Here is a 21,817-nt window from a genome sequence, read left to right as displayed (position 1 = left end):
CCGAAGAGTGCTAGCAAATCTACCCCCCAGGATATTGGTGCCCTTCTGGTTCAGGTGCAACCCGTCCTGCTTATACAGGTCCCACCTTCCCCAGAATGCAGTCCAATTGTCCTAATACCTGAAGCCCTCCTTCCTACACCATCCTTGCAGCCACGTGTTCAACTGCACTCTCTCCCTATTCTTTGCCTCACTGTCACGTGGCACCAGTAACAACCCAGAGATGATGACTCTGTCCGTCCTAGCTTTTAGCTTCCAGCCTAACTCCCTGAGCTCCTGAATGACCTCCCCACCCCTCTTCCTACCTATGTCGTTGGTGCCAATGTGCACCTCGACTTCTGGCTGCACACCCTCCCCCTTAATGATTCTGAAGACACGGTCCGAGATGTCTCGGACCCTGGCACCTGGGAGGCAACAAACCATCCGAGAGTCTCGCCCATGTCCACAGAACCGCCTGTCTGTCCCTCTAACTATAGAGTCTCCTATAACTAGCGCTCTCCTCCTCTCCCCCTTTCCCTTCTGGGCCTCAGAGCCAGACCTCATGCCAGAGACCCGGTCACTGCAGCTTACCCCTGCTAGGCCGTCCCCCCCAACAGTATCCAAAGCGGTATACTTATTGTTGAGGGGAACGACCACAGAGGATCCCTGTATTGCCTGCTTCCTCCCCTTCCCACTTCTAACTGTTACCCAGCTACCTCTGTTCTCTGGCGTAACTATGTCCCTGTAGCTTCTATCTATCACCCTCTCAGCCTCTCGAATAACCCTTAGTTCATCCAACTCCAGCTCCAGTTCCCTAACGCGGTCTGTGAGGAGCTGGAGGTGGCTGCACTTCCTGCAGGTGAAGTTGGCAGGAGCATCGGTGGTCACCCCTATTGTTTGAAATTTGTCAATCTTAAAACCTGTAATGTATTTTAATTATACGTTAAGTTGTGTTTGCTGCCTTCCATTGCAAGGTGCCAAGAAAGTTTCTGATGGAAGATCACAACTTGAAATGTAAACTCTGAGATTGATATTTATACTAAGTCCAGAAAATGCAAGATGAGCAGTTTCCCAATTTTCAAATCCCAAGCCTGACACTTTTGCCCATATCTGCCATATTTCTTTCTTCTAAAGGTATGGATGAGCATGGTTTAGGTTTTCTGAGTCCTGAGGCAGTTTCCAAGATATGCAGGTGTCAAGGCCAATCTTGGTTTGCTACGATATTAGCCCAGACATTGTTCCTTGACCCTCAGTCACTGTCAACTATCAGCACACCTCAGGATATTATTGACGTGAAGATGTACACTTTAATGCAGCACCTAATTTTGAGATTTGGGTGTGTCAAAACAATTGACACACAGCTGTCAGAATATCCCAGAATTCTCAGCAGGCTTCTGTCATTGGTCCTTTTTTATGATGCTCTAAATCTTCTGATGCACATACGTGCTCACATACATGCACGTACGCACACAATATGAAGAAGGAAATTCAAATTTCCTGGTGCTCACAATATCGACCCGAATGTGAGAAGAGGTGCTTACGAGGTTTGCATTTATGGTTTTCCTAACCATTGAATAGACTACACAGAGAATGACTGGATTCCAGAATTTGCAGTCAAAAAAATAAATATTTTGCTCTCTCCAACATGTTCCTGCTTCCATTAGGAGATGAGAATCCAGCCCAATTCCTCACTCTGCGTGGTGTTACAAGACTGGTTGAATATTTCCAGCATTTTCTGTTTTTATGTTCACATTATTTACTTGTCACTGGCTATGTCCATACCGTCTGCCACAGACGGGTGATTGCTTTCCGGGTGTTACACACATTCAGAATCTATCTTTATTAGTTCTGTATTCAAGCACAATATTAGGAGTAGACTTCTTTGCTATTGTAAAGTTGTGTGGTTTAATGGTTGCTTTCTTCCCAAGGAAGCAAACTGTTTGCACTTCTTTCTTGAATCTTAGTTTGTGTGTGCCTCTCAAGATACCAAATCTTTTAATCTGAACATGCAATTTGTGTCTGCTCTAAGGAAAAGAAGAAGCTATTGCTTCCTGCATATGAGCATTAACATTGTTTAATGAGAACTATCATGGTTAAAATCCTATGTTTATATGAAAGGAGAGCCGGTCACATGTTGCAAGTGAATATAATGCTGCATTCCAAATAGTTAACATGTGCAATGTGTTTGCTTGTACAACCAGTCCAGTCTAATAGTAGTTAATAATATACTTTATAGTGGTGCAGCAGAAAGTTTTCCTATCGAATGTAGTTTTCCTACTGGTGCAGTATTGGCTGAGGCTAATCAGTCTTACTCTGAAGAAGAGTTCAGATACTTGTCTCAGTTACAAGTGGCTATTGCACTCAGTGCCACTGCTTATACTCAGAAAATGATGAGGAAAGAAGAAAGCTAAATGAGCATTCTCTCTAAAATTGAGGGGGTGTATAGAAATCAAAAAGCAAGGAAGCAAAATCAGATGCTGCGTTCCAGTTAGAATTGGAGATATGTGAACATTGATGCAATCATGCTGCCTTCTGCACTGCTGCACATTCAGTTAATTTCAAGGTTTGGAGACGGGTAGTAATATATTAAACATAGCTTTCTGTCAAACTTTAAATCAAGACAGAACAGTATATGTTTTACCATTTATATTAAGTCCTTAAACTTTTAGATTTGTTTGAGAAATGTTTCAAGCTCATCTTTAACGTGATGTCCCTATAGTTGAAATTAGAGTAAAGAATACGACCGGCTCTCCTTTCATATAAACATAATACTCTTTGGCTTGCATTATATTGCAGTTTGGACTTGGACAGAGTGACTTCAGGCATGGCTTATGTGAAAACCCAATGTATGATCATTGTTTCTTTAAAAAATTGTTTAAGTGAGAAAGTGAATTGAAAAGCAGTTGAATAGTATTTTATATTGATTATTTTGTGCAAATACGAAGTGAGATTGTAATGTTACAGTAATAAAAAAATTTTAATGAAATGAAAAGCCAACTGTTCCAAAGCCGTTTGCTTCAATACTTCTTTGTGTTTTCTTTTATTCTATATTACTTGTTTTGTGTTTTCATGACCTTTCCTTTTATTTTAAGGACCACAACTATGGTGCTCCGCCTCCTCCAACACCCCCAGCTTCACCACCTCCACAGACCATCATTGCCCGAGTAGAGCTTAATAGACTACGTTGCCAGCGATATGATGATAATTCTGAAGATAGTGACAGTTCATCTGAGGAAGAGAACATTCCCTGGTGCCATTGTAGTTTAACTCAGGATGGTTTTATTATCGCTTGTGAAAATTGCAGGTATGAAGTGGCACTAGACATCTAAGGGAATTTTTGAACAGGCATAGTAGGTTCAGTGCTTTGGCATGAACTCCAAGGTGTTTGTTCACTGAAGGAGCATCTCCCAAGAAATAAAAATCATGAATAAAAGACAGATTTACAGCTGTTTTATGATTGTTTGCCATTAGTTGATTTATGTTTATAAGTAACATAAAGCAGACTCTGTGTTGAGATTATAATTGCATTTAAAAAAATGAAAATCTAATGCCACTAGTGATATTTCTCAAAGCAAATTATGGTAGTACTTAATGGTTTCTTTTATAATTTACTTTTTATGGGGCAGTAAAACACTAAATATCCGAATGATATGTCCTAATCCTTTGAGAGAAGCTGAGTCAATACTGATTTAAAAGTCTTGGCTACAGGTTTGATAATCAGTAATTCATTGTGTTGTAATCTGTGTTGATTTTCACAGGGGGCTGGACAGGCGGAAGGTCATCAGACTGCAGCGCAGGAAGCAGGAGAATGTGTCTGGTAAGGAGAAAATGTCTATTTGGATACTTCTTTCTGTTCCATTTTATTATTTGCATATAGTCACCGTGATTTGTCAATAATATTTAATAACAGTTTGTTTCACTATATATAGATATTTGTTTTAAAGTGATACCAGTGATTTAAAAACTACTTCCTTGGAAGTAATACTGGGGCACCATTCGGTGAGAAAATGTTGAACAAATGCAGTAGCCCTGAGGTGTCCCAAAAAAGGTATCAATCTTTGCAACTGCTGAGTGTAGTAACTCCTGTGCAACAACACATTTTTTTTAAAAGGACTCATCTCATTTCAAATGATTTTATACAATTCAAAAGTAGACTGATGGCTTTTAATCATTCAACATTTAACTATTGTTCACTTAAGAAGCTTGCAGTGCTGTTAAAATTGTTACTCGTTCAGTTTGGAGATTGTCATTCATGAGCAGGTAGAGTGCATTGATCCACCGTGTGGCATCTCTTGTACTTTGTAACAATTTACAAACTACAGTTTATTCTTCATATATTACTGCTAAATACCTGCTATTAAAATAGAGAAGGGAAAGCTTGTTCCATCTACTTGTAAAAGTAACAATTGCACTTTGCAGTATTTGCTGCAGCAAATTGATGCAGTATATTTGATGCACTGAGTTATTGAATGTTTTGTAGTGAATTTCTTGAATCTGCAGCTGAAGTTAAAGCACTGGAGCAGACACATCTCCCAGGAAATTCATTTCATTTGTTTAACGAATTTATGAGTGAAATCGTCTTTCCCCACAGGTGGAGATAGCAGTGCAACTGAGAGTGGGGATGAAGAAGTCTCACCATCAACGGTGTCATACACCGCAACACAGCACACACCCACCAGCATCACACTTACAGTCAACCGAGTAAAGAGAGCCAAGGCCAAGAAGAGAAAGAGAAGCACAGAAAAAGCAAGAAATGCCCCCAAAACCAAAAAAATCAAGGTGGATATTCAAAGGAAGCATCTGCATATGGAATTTTATTTTTCTAAGACTTTATAATGTCCATTGCTGCAACTTGAACATTTGGAAATAGAAAGCCCATCTTCAGAGAATAGTGCAAAATATAATTTTATAACTGTCAGCATAAGCTTTGAAGTTGAGATTGTCAAACTATAATACCGCTATAGCAGAGATCTCCCTCAAAAAGGGCTTGACAGGATATTGAATATTGCTGGTGTTCTGAAAAGTTAGGAAAGGCTTTATCAATGAAGGGGAATATTGCATTGCTTGAGAGAGAAAATGTTTTAAAGGACTCAAGGACAAAATATATTAGAACTAAGGAATTAAAACTGTATAACAAAGGGGTTTCAGATTTCTAACATCTGCAGTTCTTTAATTTTTGGTTAGTGTAAGAAAGGTGCAACTACATTGCTCAGCACAGTCCATAGGCCACCCGCAGCTGGAATGATGTTGAGAAACAAGTTTGCAAGGAAATTACAGTAAGGCATGAGAATTATAATGCAGTTACAGTGAGGGAATGTAGACCAGAATAGTAGTAATAACAATGTAAAGCAGACAGAAGGGTATGATTTCCTCAAGGATATTTAGGGGAATTTTCTGTAGCAATATGTTTTCCAGTCCATTGTGAAAGAATGCACTCAGACTGGAGTCTTTGTCATGAGTTGGACCAAATACCAGTAAGGGAGAATTTATGGAATAGAGATCATTAAGTTGGAATGTTTAGATTGTTCCTTAACCTTTTCCATAGCCAATCTGGGTGAGAATAATTAACTGGGGTAAATAAACTCCAGTGGGATATGCCTGGATTTGAACTAGATAAATTTGGATCAAAATTTGGCAGGCAAGTCTAACAGAAAAATTGGCCACCTTAAAGAAGAAAGAGTTTAGCACAATCGATGTATATTTCCACAAAGGTGAAAGGTAGGGCAGAAGAAAATCGTCTGCTCCCTGCATAATAAAAGGTGCAAGGATTAAGAAAAAAGTATGCTTAATGACAAATGTCACCTGGATAATACAGGGTAAAAACAATGACTGCAGAAGCTGGAAACCAGATTCTGGATTAGTGGTGCTGGAAGAGCACAGCAGTTCAGGCAGCATCCGAGGAGCAGTAAAATCGACGTTTCGGTCAATAGCCCTTCATCAGGAATACATCAGGATAATACAGTTGAGAACCAGACTGCATATTGAAAGTTCAGAGGAAGATTGAAAAAGCGAAGAAAGGGGCAAGAAAGGCAGTTAATGTAAAATAGTAATTGAAAAGTCTTTTATAGACCTATAAATAGTAAGAGTGCTAAAAGGAGGAATGGGGTTAGTTGGGACCAAAGAGAGGTTTTAAGCATGGAGGCATGATTGAGGCATTAGGTGAATACTTTGCATCTGTTCTTACCAATAAGATGATGCTTCACAGGTCAGTAAGGAGAGGGGGTAGTTGAACATTTGAAGGGTTTAAAATTGATAAAGTATTGGGTAAGAATCAAAAGATATGGAATGATAGGTATTGGAAAGGCACCATGTCAGGTGAAATGGGATGCATCCAAGGATGCTGAAGGAAGTGAGAGTGGAAACTGTGGACGCACTGGCCATAATTTTTCAGTCTTTCTTAGACTTTAGGTTGGTGTCAGAGGTCCCAAACTAGAAACTTTACACCGCTGTTCAAAAAACACGTAAAAATAAGCTCGATAACAGCATGCCAGTAAGTTTAACCTCCATGATAGTGAAGGTTCTGTTAAGACAGAGTTGGGAGGAGTTACATTGTTTTTCTCTAAGCCTTTACTCTTATCAAAATTTAACTGTTTTACCCTGTTCCCAATATGACCAATCATATATGTTGTATTTAGAAGATAAAGATCTATCAACTAGGTTTCTTTAATAAAGTGAAAATTGTTCTCAAAAACCTTATGACAACACGATGCAGAGTTGGTTGCTGCACATTTTGTAATCTGGAAATGGAAGTGCTCATCATTCTAAATAACCCCAAGCACAGGCCCAGACATATTCAATCATACCGTGAGAAGCGTAAAGAACAAAGTTCTATCTACAGCAGTTCAGTCTTAGAAGAAACAGTTATTTGTCTAACAAATTTTAGTTCTTGAAGTTAATTGAAAAAGGTAAGACATGGAATGTCCATGTGACTGTCCATCTTACATTCGAGCATGTCGCCAACAGAGGCAGATGTCTCAGAATACTCGGCAAATACAGCATGCTCAGAAACACAGTAGCAAGAGATCTTCCAGTCACAATCCAATAACGGTAATCAGGTTTCACACTGGATTCACTATAAAGCTGTTTCAGAGTCAAGGGACATGGGCTGAGCAGTTCTCTTCTTTCGTCATCTTCCCCAGCTGAAATTTAAGCTTGCAAAATACAGTTCACATGGAACAGTAATAAAGCCCAGAGTGAAAAAAAGGGTGCTTCCCTTGAAGTGTATTCAAGCAATAAGCTCAACATTATCTGGAACAGTGCAGCTTCCAAGAAATCCCTTGTTTTAAAAAATATAGTTTCAACATCCATTCTTAAAAAATAATCAGTTATCCACAGTACTTTGAACTCTATTCCATTAAAAAAAATTGTGTACAGGAAACTGTCATAACCCTTCAAGAAATGATAATTCAAGATAAAATGAATAGTTACTTGAACAAATGCAGGTTAATTAAGGAAAGCCACAACAGATTTGTTTAGGGAAAATCATGTTTATTTCATTGAATCCCTACAATGTGGAAGCAAGCCATTCGGCTACACTGACCTTCCAAAAACCATCCCACCCAGATCAGCCCCCATACTTATCCCTATAACCCTGTATATCCCATGCTTAACCTGCCTAGCTTGCACATCGCTGGACACTCTGAGCAATTTAGTATGGCAAATCCACTTAACCTGCACATCTTTGGAATGTAGGAGAAAACTGGAGTACCTGGAAGGCAAACATTTGAAAAATATGGAAACACCACATAGACAGTCACCCAGGCTGGAATTGGCCTGTGAGGCAACAGTGCTAACCACTGATCCACTGTGCTGACCATATTTAATTTGCTAAGGTTTTCTGATGATGTAACTGAAAATCTGTGACGGTAACGCTGATGTGGTGTAAATGGACTTCTGTATTATTCGAACAAAGTTATATCTCATAGAATTTGTTTGGCATGGGCTGGTTGGACCGAAGGGTCTGTTTCTGTGCTGAATGACTCTGAATACCAAATAGATGTGTGATAGGAAACAGAATTTAGTGGTTAATGGATGACTTTAAGACTGGAGGAAAGTTTATAGTTGTATTCTCTAGGATTTGGCACCAAAACCCATGCTTTTCCTGAAATTGAGTAATGTCCAAGACCAAAATATATTTGGCCCAATTTCACAATTTACTGACAATACAGAACTTGAATGTAGTGTCAGTTTTAAGGAGGATAGTGCAGAGTTTCAAAGTATGTAGAAAATCTTTTGAAATGGACAGATAAGTGACAAGTGGCAAATTAAATTTAATGCAGGCAAATCGAAAGTGATTCATTATGGTAGGAAGACTACAGAGAAACAGTTTAAAAAAAACAAAGTTTGGAGAAGGGAAGATTCAGAAGAGACCTAATGGATCCAAAATTACAAGGGTCTGGACAGAGTAGGTAGGGAAAATATTTCCCATGGGAATAGAGTATGAACCAGAGCACTCCGATTTAAGGTAACAAGAAAAAGCAGCAGTGGTGACAGGAGCAATGTTTTTCCCCGAAGAGTGAGTGGTTAGGATCTGAAATGGACTGCCTGAGCATCTGTTGGAGGCAGGTTCAAAATATTCAAGATGGAATTGGTTTATTATCTGAACAGGAAAACCGCAGGGCTCCTGGAAGGATGTAAAAAAAGTTTTGCCACATGATTTGCTCCTTCAGCCATCCAGAGTGGATGCCATTGGCTAAATTCCTTGTTGTTTGTAGTTACTTAGTGATTCTACCTGTGCAGCCCTAAAAGGTTGGGAAACAGATTTTCTGAGGTCTGAAAATTTGAGTTCATGTGGAATTAAGCCTACTGTGTCTCTCAATTCTGTGTTCTGTTCTGCTAATGTCATTTTTTATAGCTTTAATCTAACAAAAAATAACTATGACAGTATTTCTTTCAATAGTTAGAATCATAGAATCCTTATAGTGTGGAAGTAGGCCATTTGGCCCATCGGTCCTCCAAAGAGCATCCCAGCCAAACCCATTTCTGTACCCCATCCCCATAATCCTGCAGTTCCCATGGCTAATCGGCCTAACCAGCACATCTTTTTTATAAGTATTTGCAGGGGATTCCCCCTGTATGGCAGCATTTGAAAACAAATCATTCCCAATCCAGTTTTGGACATATCATTTAGCAGAAGAATGTAAGATTCACTGTGTGTAGATTTAGCTTTTACTGTGCATTAAAAAGAAATACCTACTCTGGATTAGCCATAATCAGCTGTATCTACTAAATGGACATTGGGTGCATTGAGGCTCATAGTGGTGATGGGAGATAGCGATTAGCAGATTGTTCCCCTTCCTGTACTAAGTACGACAATTTATTTGTAGAAAACAAAAAATATTATACTAAGATCAAATAAGAAACTGTACGGAACTTGCTTCGTTCACCACCATGTTGATTACATAACAGCAATTTATATATTTAAGAGGTGGTTATTTGTCTGTGAGGGATCATACAGCATGTAAATACAGCTATTCTTATATTTCCATCAAAAGTTCTATTAGTAATAGAGTTGAGACCTAAAATGTATGATCACTCATTTAAGCAGGTGCTTGGTTGATTCTGGCTTGTTTGCAGTATCATAATTTTCTTTCATTTTGGAAAGTGTTCCTGGATAAGGGGTCTTAAAGTGACACTGAGCAGAGTTGATAGGCTGTTTACATTATTGCAAAATAATTTTCTAATATTTTGTTATCTGCAGGCCTTTCGAGAAGGGTCCAGAAGATCCATGAGAATGAAGGTAAGGAATGAGTGATAACTTTACAGTGTTTGATGGGCTGGACCACTTCCCACTTAAAGCTATTGGACACAATTCTTTAATTGCAAATTTCTTTTGTCTGCTTTAGATTTAATTTAATTTAACCACTGACACCGTCCTGTGCCCCAAGCCTTGATAGCTCATGACAATTGTTTGCGTTTTTAAAAAAAAAAGTAAATTAAAGAGTTGCTGAGAAAATATACATATGTCAAAGCTTTTGCATCTTGCACTGATTTTAGTATGATTATAAATTCAAGGGAAAAAAATGAACATTTATACTGCATGAGAGAAGTGTGCGGATTGGCATGTAGACTCTGGTAGAGGCATGGTCACGGGGAATGCACGATTAATGCTGATTGGCAGTCAATAACCAGGCTTGTTAAATTTTATTCCAAGCAGGTTTACTGTTTATTGATCAGATATTGCCTGAGAAATGAACCAAGAAATAGCTGTACCTACTTTGTGGTGTTGGAAGCAGGGCAATGGATTGCATATTCTGCCTGCAAAGAACAGTGCCCTATGTATTAACATATATAGCTTCCAGTGCACACAATTACACAACAACTTGAGTCCTCAATTGTGATCTGAATTGCAGTGCATGGCATGCAGGCTGTCTGTATGTCCCTTTGGCTGTTTGCAACACGCAAGATACTGACTGTATCCAATCCACCTCACTTGCAAACCTCACAACACAGTATCTATCATTAGAAGTGATTTTGCAATTAGACAATCTTTGCTGGGTAATCCTAAATGTATGGGCTTTTACGCTGGTAATGATTGACCATTGTCAGTTGGGCTTACAGTGTGGCATACTTACATACACTGGAATATATGTGTAATGATAATCTTTGTAGCCAGAAATAATATACACACACACCACACCTGTTTCAAATCAACACAATTTGCTGGTTTATTTCTCAGGGTAATGTTCTGAAGAATCAGAGCCAACCTGTTTGGTTTAAAATTTAACAAGATCTGGCTGTTAACTGTCAGTCAGTATTATTGGGTGCATTCTCCATGGCAATGCCTCTACAAAGGAGAAAGTGAGGACTTTCCCACACTTCCCACCAACCTATCGCCATTACCTCCTACCTTCGCTCACCTATCACCATGCCAGCTACCTTTCCCCTAGCCCCTCCCCTATTTATTTCTCAGCTCCCTTTCCCCTCCCCACTCCTAAAGAAGGGTTATACTGACATGCCGACTCTCTTGCTCCTGAGAAGCTGCCTGACCTGCTGTGCCTTTTCCAGAGCCATGCTTTATTAATGCTTCGACAAATCCGAGTTCACTTGCCGACCAATCAGAACTTTGTTCTCATGAAGTAAATATATTAGTTTCCCCCTTGAATTTGTATTCTTTCAAAGTTTCTTGGTGACTGCATGATGAAAAGACATTTTATTGAAACTATTCAGCAATACTCAAGTTCTGTACAACTAAATAGTGATTTAAAGTGAAGCAGGAGAAAGTGAGGACTGCAGATGCTGGAAATCAGAGTCAAGGGTGGGGTGCTGGAAATGTAGGGCTGGTCAGCCAGCACCCGAGGAAGAGGAGAATCGACTTTTCGGGAAAGAGCCCTTCCTGATGAAGGGCTCTTGCCTGAAATGTCGATTCTTCTGCTTCTCAGATGCTGCCTGACCTGCTGTGCTTTTCAGCACCCTACATTTGACTTTAAAGTGAAACAGTCATCAGATCTATAAAGTTGTATTTTTTGTTTTGAAAAGTTTCACGAATTTTGAGTTGAAAATTATAATTATTCTTTCTCCAGTTTGTTTTGCAAACGGTTCAATATGCTATCAACAATTATCGCTCAATAAGTATCTCCCAGCTTCGCAATTATGAAGCTTCCAACCTTCTGTCTTTGTTTTGTTTCACAGTCATCAGACTTCTGAAATGTAAAGCTTGGAGGCTAAACATTACTTATTGTCTTATTTTGTCCGTTTTTGAAGTTCACAAATATGTCAGGATGTTCTTTGCCTTAGTTTTACAAGAGCTTTGCCAAAATATATATAATGTTATGCCAGAGAGTGCAGAGAACCTGTCCTACTCGGCTTTGCCAACGCAGGTTTTGAGCCAGCTCTGCAAAAATGCATAAGCATTGTTTGTCTGTTTGGTTTCTTTATGTAATTGAGATTAGAAAGGGAAGTAGGCAGTTTACTTGAGTTATTTATTCAGTTGACTTAAGTGAGTCAGATTAGACTGTGGGAATCGAAAGTCTGATTTCCAGTTCTTTTACTTCCTTGCAATGTATGGTGTGTGACTACCTAGTTACATTTACCTTCGGTTATGAATCTTGGTAGCTGAGATATGAATGTATAAATTACAAAACATCTCCGTATTCGAAAATAGAATGACCCTGATATTAGACAAAACTACTTGTAAATTTTACAAGTATTTAGCTGTTTTAAATAAAGCAGTTCAGACTTGATGCATATGAGTGTTGGCACCAAGGATTGCCATCAGTAGATGGGGGAAATGAGAATTTAAACTTACAATTTTACTCACACTTTTTAAGTAGAGTAATATTCTGAAACCAGATGTAGAAATACTGTGAGAATTTGAAGAATCTACATTTTTCTTATGAGTCATCTTTTCAGTACAGAATCATGTCTAATTTGTTCAATTTTGCTGATTTTTACACTTAGAACTCACTGTCAGAAGCTCATGCATTGGATGAAAATACAGCAGAAGGTTGGGAGAACAGGATTCGACTCTGGACAGATCAGTATGAGGAATCTTTTGCAAATCAGTACAGTGCAGATGTACAGAACCTTTTAGAATTGTATCGATTAACCATGAAAGATGCTGTGGGCAAAAATGTGGTGCTGGACACTATTAACAAAACTGAACTAGCCTGTAACAATACAATTCTCGGCTCTCAAATGCAGGTAAGTGTTAATTGTATTTCAAATTTAGTTATACAGGAAGAGAGCATTAACTCATTACACTGGAACACATATGAGGAATGGTTGTTTGGAGATTGTGCATGTGTTATTTCATTTTGCAAATAAATGTAAGACTAAGTAAAGATTGGCTCTAAATTCACTTTTCATTGCTAGCTTATAGAAGTAGGACAGGAAGGAGTCTGACTTAAACAAACTTCTGCTGAATTGGGAATATGACTCAACAATTTGGGAGTAGAAGTAGGCCTCTTGGTCCTTTGAGTCTGCCCTGCCATTCATTAAGATGGTGGCTGATGTAATTACTCCATATTTCTGCCTACCCTTACAAAATTGATTATTAGTCAATAGTGAGCCTGCTTGATAGTCCCTTGCAATATGCTGTTTAGCTTGTAATATTACCTTTACAATTTTTTTAGAAAAATAACAAATATAGATATTTAGTCTTTTTTCATTCATCAAAGATGTTGTATGTTGTGAAAGCCAATTAAGTCAGCTGGATACTCCAAATAATGAGCAAAATAGTAACTTTATTGTACTATTTTCCTTCTGTTGACAGCTACAGCTTGGTAAAGTCACAAGAGTTCAACGTCATCGCAAAATTTTGCGAGCAGCCAGAGATCTAACGCCAGGCATACTTATTATCGAATACCGTGGTAAGGTGATGCTAAGGCAGCAATTTGAAGTTAATGGACATTTCTTTAAAAGGTAAGACAGTATTGCATTTGAGTCTGTAATAATACCTTCTGTGGATTTTACCATCTCAAAATTGAGACAATCTGGAGCTTTGTCATAATTATTCAAATTGTTTCAGAAATTTATTTCTAAGATCTAACATAATGCATTCCACTCCTCATCAAAAAATGGCTGGACAGTGTGAATTCTCCATTCCTTTCATCCAAAGTTTGTGCGAAGATTTGTAGCTCGGGTGCTCGTTGTTGTGGTTCTGTTCGCCGAGCTTGAAGTTTTTGTTGCAAACGTTTCGTCCCCTGGCTAGGCGACATCATCAGTGCTTGGGAGCCTCCTGCGAAGCGCTTCTTTGATGTTTCCTCCGGTGTTTATAGTGGTCTGTCCCTGCCGCTTCCGGTTGTCAGTTTCAGCTGTCCGCTGTAGTGGTTGGTATATTGGGTCCAGGTCGATGTGTTTGTTGATGGAGTTTGTGGATGAATGCCATGCCTCTAGGAATTCCCTGGCTGTTCTCTGTCTGGCTTGCCCTATGATAGTATGACACTACTATCATAGGGCAAGCCAGACAGAAGAACAGCCAGGGAATTCCTAGAGGCATGGCATTCATCCACAAACTCCATCAACAAACACATCGACCTGGACCCAATATACCAACCCACTACAGCGGACAGCTGAAACTGACAACCGGAAGCGGCAGGGACAGACCACTATAAACACCGGAGGAAACATCAAAGAAGCGCTTCGCAGGAGGCTCCCAAGCACTGATGATGTCGCCTAGCCAGGGGACGAAACGTTTGCAACAAAAACTTCCAGCTCGGCGAACAGAACCACAACATTCCTTTCATCCTATAGTTGAAAATACTGTCAGCATTGATTTATTCTGCTCACCTATGAAGAAAGGTATTTTGGGAAGTTAAGTTCCAACTTTGGGTTGCAAAAATCTTACTTGTCACCTTGCCTTCCAGACCCTATCCCTTTGTGCTCTTCTACTCCAAATTCAATGAAGTGGAAATGTGTGTCGATGCTAGAACATTTGGGAATGATGCTCGGTTTATTAGAAGGTCCTGTGCCCCCAATGCAGAGGTCTGTTTTTCTGATTATCTGGATATTGCTACCTGTTTAATTATATATGTTATGACATGAAGTGTGCTGAAATTATTTTTTAAAAAGATTAAAAATTAACCATGCCACCATAATGCTGTGCTTCTGAATAAAAGTGTTGTTTGCATTCCTATACCAGTACCTTTTTAAATGTACGCTTTGTTTTAATGTGTTTTTGAACATCATATTTATGAGGTTATAGATTGAGATATTGAATTATGAAGCAGTAGCTCTCTGTAGAGATGAGTCTGTCTATAGTCAACCTTGTGTGAAACAAGTCCAGACTGTAAGGAACCCGAATTGGATAATAACATTAACATTTAATATATTACGTTTGTAATCATATAAATTCCACTTTTAAAAAAATAAGAAAAGCAAAAATGAGAAGTATGTATTGGTTTGACTACTGCAAATACATGTTAGATTGTTATCACTTTACTGGCTAGGATGAGCATGGAGAATGAACACTGAGTAATATTTAGATACACTTGTTGGCATGTTGCTCCCAACTTACACTATTCCACTGCACTATCATATCCCGAACAGGTGTCAAAAGCCACCCACAAGTTTATTTTTTCCCCAGTAGTGTCACATTACTGTTTGAGTTTTCTCATTTAGTCAGTTAATTGTAGGCGTTTAGACGTTTGAATAGACAACTTTAATATTTACATAAAATTAATGACTTAACTGTGCTGTGGTACAAAGTTTTCCAAAGAACTTCCTGAGTTAGACATTGTGCTGTCTTATTTATCTCCCCAAATGTGAGATAATGAAGCAACTTTGTTGGTCATACAAAAGAATCTCTACCTCATCCCCCACTGTTTTAGTCTCTCTTTCTTTGCCTCTTCCTAAACTATTGAAACCTCAAGTAGACTTTGTCTGCTGGAGGATCTCACAGAATGGGTTCAAGAAATTTTATGATGTGGTTAGGTTTGTCTCTTTAACAGCACAGCCGTATGATACTATTATAGATGTTACTTGATAACACTTGTAGCACTGTCACAGAGTGAGAGTCTGTAAGTCTTGGGTAGTACTAGTCACAATTCTTTTTTTTATTATTTAACCTAGTTTTCAAATCAACCTGTTCAGAGATGTTATTACACACCTGGAGCAGGCCTCCTAGTCCAGGGATAGGGACACTACCACCGAGCCTCTGGTGACATTTCTAAGCAATCCAAGTATATTGGATTCATGACGGTTGCAATTTGTAAGAAAGAAAAAAATTGCTCATGGGATCTGGATGTTACTGGTTAGGCCAGCACTTACTGCCTATTCTTAATTGCCCAGAAGGCAGTTTATGACTCAACTACATTCCTGAGAGTCTGGAGACGCATAGAGGCCAGACCAGGTAAGGATAGCAGATTTCCTTCACCAAGATTACATTAGTGAACCAAATAGGTTTTTAATGACAATCGATAGTGCTTACGTGGTCACAATTAGGCTAGCATTTATTTATTGCAGATTTTATGTGAATTCAAAATTAACCACCTGTCACATGCCCATGGTTTGATTATGCATTATCTCAAGCAATTAGAGATGCATAGTAAATGCTGGCCATGCAGTGACACCCATGTTCAATGAATGAATACTTAAAAAGTTGTATTCCAGGAATGTAACTGAAAGTCTTGAATGATCAGAACAGATATTATGATTTCATGTTTGACTTACAACTCTTACTTATATTTCTGAAGACTGAAAAACTGTAAGGTGCTGGAAAAGCACAGCAGGCCAGACAGCATCTGAGGAGCAGGAGAATTGACGTTTCTGGCATAAGTCCTTCATCAGATTCTTGCTGTTCGGGTGCTGCCTGACCTGCTGTGTTTTTCCAACACCACACTTTTGACTCTGATCTCCAGCATCTGCAGTCCTCACTTTCTCTCCTGAAAAACTGTAGGGCACCATATGCGAATAGTTAATCCATTTTGTTTTATGGACAGCAGTCCTAAGAATAGATAAAGCAAACCTCATCATGGATTTAATTAATTCAATAGAAGGAAAACAGTTCAAATAAGCAAAGTAATCTTTTTTTGTCCAGTTTTGGTTTAAAATTTTCTGATCATCCTTTTGATTTGAATCAGATCAGGGTTTCAGAGGAATGAGCTTGCAATTCTGAAAATTAGGCTTTCTTCTCGACCAAACTAACTGGCTGACTGAATGCACTGCGTCTCTTGTTCATATGGCTTTGAGCAGGATTTGCACTTGCTCCTCCATTCAGCAGACTTGTCATTCAAATCAATTATCCCATCTTTCAAAGTTTCTTGTAGACAAGCATGTCATTCTGAGCTTTCAAAAATCATCTGAGTCATTTGCTGTACTTGGTGCTAATGGTCAGTGGAATCTCTAAATCTCATTGTGTATTGTTTTGTGTTTCTAAAGCCAGATTTAATTGATTGGTAGCACTTTTTAACATAAATTGCACTATAATCCTCCAGGAACAGTATATACAGAATTTGAAAACATCATGGGTATTAAATTAAGTTCCTTAGTAACCTGATGTCGTTGTTGAAGTTGTTTAGCTTTATACCCATGTCCAGTAGCATAATCACCACAGAATCAGTTAGCTCAGTTGGCTGGATGGCTAGTTTGTAATGCAGAATGATGCCAACAGTACAAGTTCAGTTCCTGTTCTGGTTGAGGTCATCATGAAGGTCCCACCTTCTTGACCTCACCTGAGGCGTGGTGACCCTCAGATTAAAAAAGCACTTCTCTAGTAGAAGAGCAGGATTCTGGTCCTCTGGAACTATGGGAGCTGTACCTTTATATCTTGCCAGGTAATTTTTGAAGAAATTGAATCGTGAATGATGTTGCTGTGAGTCCTGAGTTGCATGTAGGTCAGACCAGATAAGGTTGGCAGGTTTTCTTCCTGAAAGGATAGTAGCAAACCAGATTTGAACCTACATCCTCAAAGTATCAGGTTCCAGATTACTAACTCAGTAACAGTGACATTTATGCCACTGACAATCTTACCCCTCACCACTCCTCAGCCACCACCCCCAAGGTTGTATAATTTTTGAAATGATAGTTGCTTTAAGTTTAATCAGTGTTTTCAGCAAGAATAATAATCCATAGTTATATTGTTTTTACATTGGTAAATGATTGGCACAAATTCAGCTAGCTTAAAAAAAACTGTCCAAAAATGTGAAGGCAGAAAATGTGATAAATTGGGGTTGACCTAGTTAAGATTCATAAGAGAAAAAGAAACTAGCTACAACATGAATACAATGTCCCCTAGGTGCGGCACATGATTGCTGATGGGATGATCCACCTTTGTATATATGCCATCACAAACATCTCAAAGGACAATGAGGTGACCATTGGCTTTGACTACGAATATAGCAGCTGGTGAGTAAAATCAGCTTTATCAAAATATATGAATTGTTTACAGAACCATTGTCGTATAAAAATGCTTTAGTAGTTGTGTTATTTACTTTTTAGAAAGACTAGTACGTGATTCAAATAGGGTGCAAACCATTGTCTAAGGTAAATAACATTTGAAACCAGGCGAGTGACTGGAGGAGATCAGGGAAGAGGAAGAGAAGAAGGAAAAAGGAACACCTATCGGAATCTGACTTTTATGGGACAGAGAATATGCCAAGTTGAAGGGACTTGGGAGCAAGGAGGTTTAGACCAGGAAACTGCTGGACTAGGCTAATTTTCTAAATCAGGAATAGTTTCAATAATTTAGAAGCGATGGTTCAATGGCCAGAAAAAGAGATGGGAGGTGGTTGGGGTCAAACAGGTACCTGATTATTTGTGAGTTATTAGAATATTGTTACCCTGAGACTTCCTCAGATCGGACAATATGAACTTTGAACCTTTCTGGGATTAGGTATTCTCCCTTGAATAGCAAATAGTATCTTGCATGTAAGTAGGGGTTGTCTACTTTTTGTATGCGTTTCACAGCTTTGTAAACCTCTGTATAATATGCATTTAGGGAAAATTGGTTGAGTTTATTTTCTATTTGTGATAATCAAAATAAAAATGAAAGGGTTAATATAATATGTAATTAAGTTTATATTATTTACTTCATCATAGTAAATATAAGGTTGACTGTGCGTGTCATAAGGGAAACCAGAATTGTCCAGTACAGAAACATAATCAAGGATCAGTGGAGTCCCCAGTAGGTGCAGAAACGCGGCGGAGAAAAGCCAGACGAAAAGAATGGGAAATGGAGTCAGAGCTCAATCAACCTTCTGATGAAAATAGCAACCAACAGCAGGAGGAGCCAGCAGAATCCAAAGACCAACAGGAGTTACCTGTACAAATCCCAGCAAGTGACAGTGAGGTATGCACATACAGACATTAACAGAAGATAACTGCCGTGTTAGAGCTTTTTCCAGATTCACATGAGGCACATACAATAAGCTAAATTGTGCTCTTGCCCACTTACTGTCTGCGTTTCAATCAGTGATAAACTAAATCGTGTTAGCTTTTCTATCCCATAAATTGGAAGAAGATGAGAGGCCAGGGTGGTATAATTTACCAGCAAGGTTGGAAACAGCAAAAGATCCATTTGCACAAAAGCACACTACTTGTTAAAAAAAATTAATAATTTTTAAATAGCATAAAAACAGTCTAATGTATAAAACAACCTATTAATTTTTCTAACTAGATCACCTACCAAAAGTAATGTTAAACTCTATCAGTTTAGAGTATAATAATGTAGTTTGTTTTGGTGCTGAGCTAATGCTCCAGAACATTTCAGTATTATAGTTTTCCTCCTCCTCTGTGCACAACCAACTAACACTGCAGATTTAGCAGGATAGATATCAAATATTATTTGGCCTGAAATCCTGTTGACTTTTACACACCAACATCTCTCAAAATCCTAGCTACTCTATTTGTTTCATGTACATGATGTAATGCAGGTGCTATAATGTCAAGTTTTATGAGAATTGCACCACAAAACACTTCTTATGCTTAGGTTTGATACAATTATCACAGAATCATGTTTTAAGGTTGAATATAGCATGTTGTAATTTGAGTTTATGACATTTTGAATTGAACCTATGTAAAAGCACAGGATAACATGTTGTGACCAGTTATCTCAAGTGCTTCCTTCAGAAGGAGGCATCACTCATCCCAATGGCCCACTGTCACTTGTATGTATGTATGTATGTATGTGATTAAAACTAAAACTATGCATCATCATCCAATTGATTTTATTAATAGTAGGGGGATGTACCTGCACTTTCCACTCCCCATGGAAGGTTGTAAGTGCACTTGTGAACACAATGTGGCCTCTCCTCGGTCCAATTCACTGCTATCCTCCTCTTTGACAACAGTATGTCATTGAAATTGATAACACACAAGTCGGGTTTGTGGTGGAGCAGTTCAGAATGCATGGCAGTCCCGTCCAAGACCTTCAAAAGAAGTTCTCAGCTCTTAGAAAGATATGGTTGAAGACAGCTCTTGTGTGGATGAATGTACTCTCATTTTTATGACTAAAGAGCTGACTGTTATATTCAGGTATCTGGAAGTAAAATGTCAGCTAACACCACTTTTGGTATCACATATCAGATATCTCTGTAGGTTCTCAAAGTGGAAATTTGCAAACTGGGTATGAATGCACATGACCTATCCATTCTGTTAAATGAGAGACTTGAAGCTCAGTGCCTGTTTCTTACCAGGCAAAGTCGAGGAATTAATCTGGATCTTAGCCATAGATTAATTGGGAGGCATTAATGTGATACACCTTAACACAGTGATCCCTAGTTGCTTTATGAACCTGCTTGTAAGTGCAACAGCCTTCTATGTTTGGATGAAAAGGAAGTAAAACCTTTGCATTTAAAAGAAAAAAAATAATATGATGTTGCAATAACTTTGTGTTACCCCAAAAACACTTTTAGTCATGTCTTTATGAATTTATTTGAGTATCTATTGTCCTATCATGCATCTAAAATGTAGCATTAGAATATGACTAGCTAGCTAGCTGTTGTAAACAAATTTCTCCGTGTTCCATTGTACTGTACAAATCTCATTCAAACAAAAACTGTTGTAAAGGCAAGGGTCATCTCTGATAATGATATTGCTTGAAGTTATAACACCTCCAGAATATTTGACTTAATGATCTACCTCGAGAGTAAGTTATTTGTATTAAAAACAAGTTATTTCCAATTATACCAGATACTTGAACAATGTTGGGAACTCTGCGGACTCAATATAATGTTTATCCAGTGAGTGGACTCAAAAAAACATTTGTTATCACATTGTTTATTCAGAAATTAGTTCAATAAGTTTGATAAATATGTTATACTTGGTAGACGTATATATACTGTGGAGGAAATTAGCAAAGAATGTGGATTTATCTCAGGGGGTTAGAGTGCATAATGCAAAAGCCTGCAACATAAAACACTTTTACCAGGGTTTGAAAAGAATGCCTGCAACTTATAGCATTATGTTTAAAAGTTAATCCTTGCTCGTCAAAATGCTATTTTGTGTATACATCAGGTATTGGTGAAAAGAGCAGGTACTTGTTTCAGGCAAAGTTTGATAATGTAGATGGTTGAATTGTTTTATGATGTCACAAGGAAGGGCTGTGACATAAATGATGTCATTGTGGGCAGTAAAATATTAGTTTATATTTCATAGATGACATTGAGCTATACCACATCAATGTATAATAATTGGGGTGCTGTAGTTGCAGGCTTTATGTGCAATGCCACTCACTGCACTGACTTTTTGTTTTCTTTAAATAGGAAGGGCCTGGCGAAGGAGATCGAATAAAAGTAGAAGAAGAAAACGAGGAGTCAGAAATGGATGAACAGCTCCGTGCAATAGCCCAAAGTAAACTGGTAAGTGACAGGCAGTCATACTGTGCAGACAAGGAATTTCTTAGCAGCCAGACATTAAGCACACATGTCATGGACTTAATAGTGCAGTACAGCAGAATGTACTTTGACCACAGGAAAAATAGGCACAGGGAGGAAAATGGTGTGTTTGTTTTGTGAAGCTGTGTGCGCGCAAAGGCTTGGAAAGAATAATATGTCCCTGAGTAAGATAATCATCAGATATGGGGAAAGAAAGATCAGAGTGCTTGTACAGTTGAGATTATCATATATTGGAGAAAGGATAGAGAATGTATTTGCATCAGGAAAACAGTGTGTCAGTGTCAATAGGAGAGATTACAGGGATTTCAGTTGAGAGAATCATATGTGATGATCCCTGCCATTACTGGAAAAGTTTTCAGCAAAAGGCATGTATTTTTGAATATGTATAGCTGGTTGGCCCAGGAGCTTAATTGCTGGGTGTGTTTACGTAGTTGAAACGTGTATGGAATTGTATCCATGTTGACACTGACATGGTTAACTATGGTTAACTGGCTAGATTGATTAGTTTGTCATGTCACTTTCAACATGGATTTTAATGCTGGTTGTTAATGGATTTAACTCAGTTAAGC

General features: G+C 38.5%; 1 protein-coding gene across 11 annotated transcripts in view; it reads left to right on the top strand.

Moving 5' to 3' along the window:
- The window catches only part of setd5 (SET domain containing 5), a 167,449-nt gene that overhangs the window by 82,083 nt on the left and 63,549 nt on the right, over nucleotides 1-21,817 (top strand). For 10 of the 11 annotated variants that reach the window (XM_043707775.1, XM_043707772.1, XM_043707768.1 and 7 more), the window contains 10 exons: nucleotides 3,069-3,280; nucleotides 3,735-3,793; nucleotides 4,568-4,755; nucleotides 9,677-9,715; nucleotides 12,376-12,618; nucleotides 13,190-13,338; nucleotides 14,283-14,400; nucleotides 17,651-17,760; nucleotides 18,454-18,703; nucleotides 21,117-21,212. In XM_043707775.1, the coding sequence (XP_043563710.1) occupies nucleotides 3,069-3,280; nucleotides 3,735-3,793; nucleotides 4,568-4,755; nucleotides 9,677-9,715; nucleotides 12,376-12,618; nucleotides 13,190-13,338; nucleotides 14,283-14,400; nucleotides 17,651-17,760; nucleotides 18,454-18,703; nucleotides 21,117-21,212 (1,464 nt within the window). Of the gene's footprint in view, nucleotides 1-3,068; nucleotides 3,281-3,724; nucleotides 3,794-4,567; nucleotides 4,756-9,676; nucleotides 9,716-12,375; nucleotides 12,619-13,189; nucleotides 13,339-14,282; nucleotides 14,401-17,650; nucleotides 17,761-18,453; nucleotides 18,704-21,116; nucleotides 21,213-21,817 lie in introns of those variants that run through there. The other variant, XM_043707778.1, reaches the window with a different exon arrangement.

This window comes from Chiloscyllium plagiosum, chromosome 18 (genome assembly GCF_004010195.1).
Source record: "Chiloscyllium plagiosum isolate BGI_BamShark_2017 chromosome 18, ASM401019v2, whole genome shotgun sequence".
Taxonomy (NCBI): domain Eukaryota; kingdom Metazoa; phylum Chordata; class Chondrichthyes; order Orectolobiformes; family Hemiscylliidae; genus Chiloscyllium; species Chiloscyllium plagiosum.
This window is presented reverse-complemented; position numbering and strand designations above follow the sequence as displayed.